We start from the raw sequence: 10,000 nt of genomic DNA, 5'->3' as shown, positions 1-10,000 counted from the left end.
TACAAACAAATACATGTAAAGACAATAGTAGACAGACACACGGACTTGCATCTTTTGCTTCCTAAAATGAAGGAGAAAATAGATACAGTTTGATATATGACAGACAAAATAATGTACGATTTAACCAACGACCACGCTGACTAATGGGAATTCGATATATCTGATTGTGAGGACAATATTAGACTAACAAACGGCGCATAGAATCCTGCTTAATTACCCTCTCTCTCTCTCTTTTTAATTCGACAGTTTGTTCCGAATGTTAAAAAAATTGCTCGGTTTGGGAAAAGTATGTTTTTGGTTGGAATGGAGAAAAGTTGTGAAATAGTAAAAGCTGCTGATGTCAGGGTTTTTTTTATGGTCAACTATCTAAAGTGGTTTAATATGTATGACTCACTGTTTGTAAAGCGCCTAGAGCTTGGTGTCCGACCGAGGATAGGCGCTATATAAGTATCCACATCATCATATTGTTGTTGTTCTTCTTCTTCTTTTTCATCGTCATCACCATCGTCATCGTCATCATCATCACCGTCATCATCATCTTCTTCTTCTTCTTCATCGTCATCACCATCGTCGTCATCATCATCATCATCATCGTCATCATCATCACCATCATCATCATCACCATCATCGTCATCATCATCATCATCATCATCAATTTAGAGGGGGCTGTTTCCAGCGTCGTCTTTTTTTCTTTCTTTCTTTCTTTGTGTGTGTGTGTGTGTGTGTGTGTGTGTGTGTGTGTGTGTGTGTGTGTGTGTGTGTGTGTTTTGTTTTGTTGTTTTGTTTTTCTTTCTGTTTTTCTCAAACCAAAACCCAAACAAAATAACTGGAATAACCGAACAGTGGGTCGAAAGGAAGAACAGAATAGGGATTCATGTCGTCACATCATCAAGGCTTCACACAGGTTTTCTTTTTTCGTGGAAAAAACAACAAACAAAACAGACTGACTGCCGGATACGAGAAACAATATGGCGTCCAGCTGGCTTCAGCTTTCCTGGCCAAAGAGCTATCCATGTATTTTTAGAACAGTGGCTACACATCTACATTATAATGTCCAACGCCTCCACACTTAAAGCAGTTTAGCCGTCCGACTATCCGACAATGCACGCTAATTCCGAAGCGCTCTCGCAGCCACTAAAATCCTGGGTGATGATGATTGGTTCACCTGCGCCCGGTGTGGACTTAGCGGAATAGATTAGATGGCGTTTTAATCGATCCGGGGCCGGCCCGCGCTGGAGAGGAGTCTAGATCTGCATCTCTTGACCCAAAAAGCAAGATAGATTGGACTGGGCGAGGTGAGCACTGTAACCGACACGGGTGGTGAGAGAGGAGAGGTGGGGGGTCGGGGTGGGGTGTGTGTGTGTGTGTGGGGGGGGGGGGGGGGGGGGGGGGCGGTGTATGTGCTCCATCACAATGAGGGAGTAGGGAACAGCGGTAATAGTGTGTGTGCCGGAGTCGTCGTCTGCAGCATGGTGTGTTGAAATCTTTTTTCTTTTCCTTTTTATTTTTATTTTTTTAATTCTTTTAATCTTTTATTTATTTATTTTTCTCTATTGTCCCTCAAAGACTGATGAGGCGACTTGCGTCATGTTGCTGGTCAGTCATCTGTATGTATGTATGAATGTACAGATAGACAGATAGATAGATAGTATAAATTTGGTCCGAATGCAGTGACGCCTCATTGAACAACAAAAAAATGAACTGAACTGAATAGAGATGTGCTGTACTGTAGCCGAGTGGTTAAAGCGTTGAACTTTCAATCTGAGGGTCCTGCGTTCGAATCTCGGTAACGGCGCCTGTTGGGTAAAGGATGGAGATTTACGCACGTAAATGATCCTGTTAATCATGCCAGCTTTCGGTGGGTTGTGGAAACAAGAACATACCCAGCATGCACAACCCCGAAAACGGAGTATGGCTGTCTACATGGCGGGGGTAAAAACGGTCATGCACGTAAAAGCCCTCTCGTGAGCATACAAGTGAACGTGGGAGTTGCAGCCCACGAACGAAGAAGGAGAAAAGAAGAATGTCATGACTTACGATTTCAGCCCCCCCCCCCCCCCCCCCTCCCTCCCAACCTCATACACACACCTAACTCTGTGGTGTGGTTGTCAAAGTGCCCATCGAACGATCTCTCCTCCTGCCCCCCCCCCCCCCCAACCCTCTTCACCCCCACCCCTACCCCCTCCCGCACCCCCAACACCCCCCCCCCCTTTCTCCTCCCAACCCCCCTGTGCAGAAATCTTCCGACGCCGACGATCTGTACAGGAACTCGAGGAGAAATTGAATTGATTTATTGAATTATTGGGTAATTTTGTTTGCTTCTTCGAGTATTTGTTTTCTTTTGTAGTTATTGGGTTTGTTTGGTTTGGGTTTTTTTGTTCTCTATCTTGTGTAACATTGCAAGTGTTGTTGTTGTTTTCGTTTTTCTTTGTTGTTGTTATTGTTGTTTTTGTGTGTTTGTTTGGTTGGTTGGTTTTGCAAATACGGGCAGTTTTTTTGGGGGAGTGCAATGTTAGACTTATATATATATATATATATATATATACTCTGGCACGCTCTGGCTTTTTCTCCACTACACCTTGAGACTTGGTGGTCTGGGTGCTAGTCTTTCGGATGAGATGATAAACCGATGTCCCGTTTGCAGGAGGCGCTTAGGGTGCGTCAAGAATGAAGGGGTTGTACCTGGTAGAATTATATAGATAAACACACTTTGATAGAACAGCAAGTACACTTGCAAACAGAAAAAAGCAATATATATATATATATATATATATATATATATAGGGGGTTGGGAGGGGGGGGGGTCTAGCTACGCGCTCTCCTCAACAACAACCATCCATCCGATTCTCACACAGAGAAATTTGTCGTGGCAAACTAATATTCTTCATAGAGAAATGTGTCGTGCCAAAGTTCTGTTGAACACTTGAGAAGCGGAAGAAGCAATTGTGGGAGAAAACCCCGAAGTGTTAGTTAGAACTGTGTATTCACGCGGCGATATGGTACACTGTTTCCTGACCATTTCCGCAAACTGTCCATCTCTCTCGTTGGCACCATGAAGAGGTTCCCCTGGTCTTTCGGATGGGACGACAAACCGAGGCCCCTTGTGCAGCATGGACTTAACGCACATAAAAGAACCCACGACAGCAGAAGGGTCGTCCGTGGCAAAATTCTGTTGGAAAATCCCCTTTGATTTGACAGTGAAACAAATACTTCTGCAGCAGATACCGACATCTCTCTCTCTCTCTCTCTCTCTCTCTCTCTCGATATATGTATATATATATATATGTGTGTGTGTGTGTGTGTGTGTGTGTGTGTGTGTGTGTGTGTGTGCGTGCGTGCGTGTGTGTGTGTGTGTGTGTGTGTTAATGCCCTGTGGCAATGCACTGTCTTCGTAGAGGGGAGCACGAATTTCTGCACATACAAAATGTTGTGACTAAAACAAGTAATAAGATGCAGTACAACACAACCACAAACACAACACCAACACTAACACAACACAGCACAGCACAACTCAACACCAATTCTTTTTTCAACTTTGGTGAAAAGAAGGGATGCCCCCCCCCCCACCACCCACCTCTCTCTCTGTCCCTCTCTCTCTCCCTCTCTCTCTCTCCCTCTCTCTCCCTCTCTCTCCCTCTCTCTCTCCCTCTCTCCCTCTCTCTCTCTCTCCCTCTCTCTCCCTCTCTCCCTCTCCCTCTCTCTCTCTCTCTCTCTCTCTCTCTCCCTCCCTCTCTCTCCCTCTCTCTCTCTCTCTCTCTCTGTGGTTACGAAGCACTGTGTCCATGATGTGGGTCCCTTCCGCCTCTGTTCTTTTATCTTATCTCAAGTGTGTGTGTGTAGGCACAATTTTCTGAGTTCTCTTTCTTGTGGCGCCAGTGTTGCTATGGTAACAAGTGACGTTGCCGTGGTTTCAGGTCACGAGCTGATCCGGTGTCGCTACGTGGAGGGTTTCCGCTGTCGACAGTGTGGTCCCTTGTTCTTCCAGCCCAACGAGAACCGGCACAAGGACAGGTGTCGGCTGAGGTGAGAGAGGTTCAAGAGTCAAGATTCCAGACTCAAAACCTTTATTACTCAAGGATAAAGATTTTTTGGCATTGCCTCGTCTTCCAGCCTGTCCTTGTGACTACAAAAAAAAAACAACAGTAACGATAAGACACAACAAGAATAATAATGGTAAATACTACTTCTACCACCACCACCACCACTACTACCACTACTACTACTACTACCACCACCACCACCACCCCTACTACTAATGATAATTGTAATACTAATCAACACACCATCATCATCATTATAAAATATATAATAAAGGGAACAGTCATACACTCACACCCACCCACCCACCCACACACATATGCACACACTCATCCCCAAACACACACACCCTTATGCACATACATATATGCACACATACACACATGCATGCGTATGTCTACATGTACATACATATATGTATGCATATGCATACTTAAACATAATTAGGTGTCAAATCATATTGTAGTACATTACAAATCATATTGTAGTACATTAAAATCATATTGTAGTACAATAGCAGTCGTTGAAAAAAAGGAAAAAAAATCAAGAAGTAAAGGGGATATTAAGACTGTCAAATTAATCATCACACAGAACGCAGGAAAGAGGCATGACTGAAATGAGAAATATATAAAGAGAACAGAAAAACAGTTATATCAGTGTACACATACAATAGTGATGGCGAATCAGATGCTGATGTGGCAGGCAAGAGAGAAACAGAGAGGGGGGAGGGAGAGGGGGGTTAGGGGGGTAACTGGAATAAGCATGCTTATGCTTCTTGACATCCAGCCCTCAGCGCAAAGAGAAAACGAAATCAAAATGATTATTCACAGAGAATAACAAAGAGTTGTAGAAATACAAACGTGATATTCAAATACACTCAAATATATACATAAGCATGTACATGATCTTAATTTCAAAACTTGCATTCATGGCAATGTCTGTAAATAAAAATTGTTGTAGTACACAGAGAAAGAGAGAGAGAGAGAGAGAGAGGGGGGGGGGGGAGGGGGAGAAAGAAAAAAAAGGGGGGCGGGGGGTGGGGGGGGAGACCCTTGTTCTTCAAGTCCAAGGAGATTTATCACCAGGACAGATCTCAGCTAATGTGGGAAAGGTAAAAGGAGAGACAGAAGAGAGACAGACAGACGGACAGACAGACAGACAGACAGAGGAACCTCTGAATATGAGTGGAGCTCATTAGAATGGCTGCTCACAGCACCTGTCGCTCAACACTGAGCACCATCTCACCACGCCCCCACCTGTCACCCAACATGGAACACCATTTCACCACACACCCACCTGTCACCCAACATGGAACACCATTTTACCACGCCCCCCCGCCTGTCACCCAACATGGAACACCATTTCACCACGCCCCCACCTGTCACCCAACATGGAACACCATTTCACCACACACCCACCTGTCACCCAACATGGAACACCATTTTACCACGCCCTCCCCCCACCTGTCACCCAACATGGAACACCATTTCACCACGCCCCCACCTGTCACCCAACATGGAACACCATTGCACCACGCCCCCACCTGTCACCCAACATGGAACACCATTTCACCACGCCCCCACCTGTCACCCAACATGGAACACCATTGCACCACGCCCCCATGAGTTCCCAGGTGGTCCCTATCTTCTTTTTTCTTCTTTTTTAACCCTGTGTTTTCAACTTGTTTCTGCAACGGAAGCTGTACACTGTACTCTTTTCTGTGGCGTTTCCTGTGACGATCGATGGGGTCTCTGACGGCTCTGGGATCGAGTCATTGCTAGCTGTTTGAAAACGGCGTCTCTTTGATTTAAAAATCTTTCATGTGACAGCCTTTTTATTATTATAATGTTCTCGCCAGGAACCTACATTGATTCTGTCGGTTACTCGGAACGAGAACTCTCTCCCTTCTTCCTCTCCCTCCCCCCCCCTCCCCCACCCCCTCTTTTCTTCTTTTATCCCATGGTTGTGTGTGACCACAGTGAGCTGGCACATAATTACTCTGATCTGAAGCTAGCTGTAGCATGTCTATATATCCAGATAATCGATATTTCGTGTCAAGATTTGCATGCCCAGCGCAAAAACGCGCGCATTGCCTTCTTTTGAAATGCCATTACTTGGCTTGCATCCATGCTGAGATGAAACATATATTTTCGAAAACAAAAAGGGGCCTGAAACGGAACAGATAATAACATACAATCACCGATATAAAAAGAAGAATATTAATTTCAGTTTCTTGACATTTTCTTCTTCCTCCTCCTCTCCTCCTCCCCCTCTTTATTTTCTTATCCCTCTCTCTCTCTCTCTCTCTCTCTCTCTCTCTCTCTCTCTCTCTCTCTCTCTCTCTCTCTCTCTCTCTCTCTCTCTCTCTCTCACGAACGAACGAATGATTCGTTCGTTCTCTCTCTCTCTCTCCCTCCCTCCCTCTCTCTCTCTCCTCCCCCCCTCTCTCTCTCTTTCCCTCTCTGTCTGTCTCTCTTTCTCCCCTTCTCTCCCCCCTCCTTCTTTCTCTCTCCCCCTCCCTCCGCCCCCCCTCTCTCTCTCTTCCTCCCTCCCTTTTCTTAAAATATTCAAACAACGCATGATAGATGGCTTTAAACAGGATTGGGCAAGCAAACTCAACGGAAGTAATCGTTATGAAACATATAGGTCATTCAAATCCTTATTACAACCTGAAAAATACTTATCTGATCTTACCATCAGTAAATTTAGATCAGCCTTCATTAAGTTCCGTTTTGGTATAAATGAACTAAAAATAAATCAGCGTTATTGTGATGTTTTGAAAAACTGCCCATGTGGTGGTAGAATAGAGAACGAACTACATGTACTAACAGCTTGTCCATTATATGATGATATTAGAAGGAAATATTTGCTCAAGCATATGCAACATATTAGAAATCTGTCATTATCATTTCTGCTGCAAAACGAAAGTTGTAATGTGACCAGAGATGTTGCAATGTTTGTTTTTTATGCATTAAGACTGAGAGAAGAGTACTTTCAGCCCTAAACAGACATATCAGCCTTGTGCTTTTCATTTAGTTTACTTGTTCTCAGTGAGCTCACTGTGTATTATGTGGATTGTTTTCGTTCTTCCTATTTTATTTTAGTTAAGCTGTGTGTGCAACACGTGCACCCAAAATGTATACAGGTCGGTGACCTTACATTAAAATTCTTGCGTTCTTGCGTTCCTCCCTCCCCTCTCCCTCCCTTCTCCCCACACCCCATCTCTCTCTCTGTGAAGATGTTGCCTCTGCTGCATTGCCGATGCAGTGAAGCTCCCTCTTCACAAACCCTCTGTCTCTGGACAGTGACGTCATTCACGGAGTGGATGCGGCTCAGTGGTGACAACGTCCGCTGTAGAAAAGCCAGAGAATCTGAGTGCACAGGATCGAACCCCGCACTTACTTGTATTTTCTCCCCTTCCACTGACCTTGAGCGATGGTCTGGACGCTTGTATTTTCTCCCCTTCCACTAGACCTTGAGCGATGGTCTGGACGCTTGTATTTTCTCCCCTTCCACTAGACCTTGAGCGACGGTCTGGACGCTTGTATTTTCTCCCCTTCCACTAGACCTTGAGCGATGGTCTGGACGCTTGTATTTTCTCCCCTTCCACTGACCTTGAGCGATGGTCTGGACGCTTGCATTTTCTCCCCTTCCACTAGACCTTGAGCGATGGTCTGGACGCTTGTATTTTCTCCCCTTCCACTGACCTTGAGCGATGGTCTGGACGCTTGTATTTTCTCCCCTTCCACTAGACCTTGAGCGACGGTCTGGACGCTTGTATTTTCTCCCCTTCCACTAGACCTTGAGCGACGGTCTGGACGCTTGTATTTTCTCCCCTTCCACTAGACCTTGAGCGATGGCCTGGACGCTTGTCAGTCGGATGAGACGATAAAACTGAGGGCCCGTGTTTGTAGCTTGCACTTAGCGCACGTAAAAAACAAACAAACAAAAAACACGGCAGCAAAAGGGTTGTCACTGGCAAAATTCTGTTTAAAAGAAAGAAGGAAAAAGATCCACTTTGATATCAAAACAAATTGCCGATAGAAAAAAAATGTGGCGCTACACTGTGGCAACGCGCTCTCCTTGGGGAGAGCAGCCCGATTTTCACACAGAGAAATCTGTTGTGACAAATGAGAAATGCTATATTATCCCTACATCTTTCTGCACATGAAATTGTTTATCATTACTTCTTACCAGTCTCGGCTGGAAATATAGATAAATGAATGATTGAGTTGATTAATGAATAAGGGAATAAATAAATGAATAAATAAACTCTCTGATCTCTCAGTGCATGAGGGGGACGGGGGGGAGGAGGGATGAAGCATTGTGCTGAAAGACAGAAACAATTGCAAAGGGGAGGGGGGCGGGGCTTTACTTGTCACACTGGTACCTTGTACTCACCCTGCCACCACCAGAAATAGATAAATAAATAGATAAATAATAATGACGATGATGTTGAAGATGATGCTGGTATTACTACTACTATTACTTCTTCTACTGCTACTACTACTACTACTACTACTTCTACCACCACTACTACTACTAATGATAATAATGATAATGATTATATAATAATGTATGCATGATAGCCAGTCGTGTCCGACTATGACCATCAGAACAACAGAGGAGCAACTGCTGTCCCCACTATCTTGGCTAGAGCTGGATTAAAGTGGAGAGTGTCTTGCCCAAGTTACATCCCCACCCTCTCGACCAAGAGGGTTTTAGGACAGTCGGCGTTGGGATGGCTCCCAAAGGCGATCTAGCCCCCAAGGCTTCAGCACTGAGCCAGTGCAATCTTGCCTCCCAGTTTGAGAGTCATAGTCCTTCACAAGACTTAGCTGTAAATGACTTCCCACAGCAATGGAGAAACCATTGATCGTACAACTCTCACGTTTTTGCTGACCCAACTGTAAGCTTAAGTCAAAATAATAACAATAATGATAATGTAAGACATGTTTGCATATTGAGTATTTATCAACAGGCCCACACACTAAAGAAATATCGATTCGCAATAGATAAAATTTAACATTCTTAAAATTGTCTTTCTTTCATCCGCAGTGGTTTTAATTCTTTTCCTTTTTTTTTTCCTTTTCAGGCGGGTGTGCCAGAAGCCCCATATGCGCTACAAGGACCACGGGTCCACCACGCGTGACGCGGACTGTAAGTGCGACGCAGGATTCCACTTTGAGAACGTGGATCAGCGGGCATGTGTGCCCAACAGATACTGCAGCAAGGGCTATGGACAGGGAGAGTACGGTAAGATGCTTTCTTTGACAGGTATGTGTGTGTGTGTGTGTCTGTGTGTCTGTGTCTGTTACTAAGTGCGGGAAAATGTGTGTCTGTGTGTGCATGTCTCTGTGTGAGTTTATAAAAGAGTGTGTGTTTCTGTATGAATGTATGTGTATGGAGGCGCTGCATGTGATTGCATGCGTGTGGATGTGTGTGCATAGTGTAGTGTAATGTAGTGTTGTGTAGTGTGGTGTAGAATACTATCGTGTTGTGCAGCGTTGTTTTAGAGCTGTATACGATGTACAATGGAAAAACAACATGGTACTAACACAAAGGGTGTTTTTTCCGTGACGCTAACACACACGAGGTTTGTCCATGCAGGTGTGTGTGTCAAGTGCCTCGACCAGAACATGTACTCCGACACCAACGACAGGAAACACCAGTGCAAACCTCTGACGAAGTACGTATGATGCGTATTGTCACTTTTCGATGATATGTCCATCAGTTTCTCACAGATTCGTGATAAGCCATTTCCCATTGCCCAACCCTTTGTCCAACTCCATTCCATTTTCAAAGTGTGCATTCTGTTGTAAACTTCGTTTGTTGGTAATCTTTCGCTTGGTGTTTTGGAGTTGTGAGAAACAGATGTTTTTATTCTGTTATATATATATAGATATACACACATATCTGTGTGTGTGTGTGTGTGTGTGTGTGTGTGTGTGTGTGTGTGTGT

General features: G+C 44.6%; 1 protein-coding gene across 3 annotated transcripts in view; it reads left to right on the top strand.

Annotated features, from left to right (window-relative positions):
* Positions 1-10,000, top strand: part of LOC143287607 (uncharacterized) — a 121,315-nt gene that overhangs the window by 94,962 nt on the left and 16,353 nt on the right. For all 3 annotated transcript variants that reach the window (XM_076595724.1, XM_076595725.1, XM_076595723.1), the window contains 3 exons: positions 3,915-4,023; positions 9,134-9,294; positions 9,649-9,727. In XM_076595724.1, coding sequence (XP_076451839.1) covers positions 3,915-4,023; positions 9,134-9,294; positions 9,649-9,727 — 349 coding nt within the window. The remainder of the gene's footprint in view (positions 1-3,914; positions 4,024-9,133; positions 9,295-9,648; positions 9,728-10,000) is intronic.

Source organism: Babylonia areolata, chromosome 11 (assembly GCF_041734735.1).
Source record: "Babylonia areolata isolate BAREFJ2019XMU chromosome 11, ASM4173473v1, whole genome shotgun sequence".
NCBI classification, from domain to species: domain Eukaryota; kingdom Metazoa; phylum Mollusca; class Gastropoda; order Neogastropoda; family Buccinidae; genus Babylonia; species Babylonia areolata.
The sequence above is the reverse complement of the archived record's forward strand: the minus strand, read 5'-3'. Positions and strand labels throughout refer to the sequence as shown.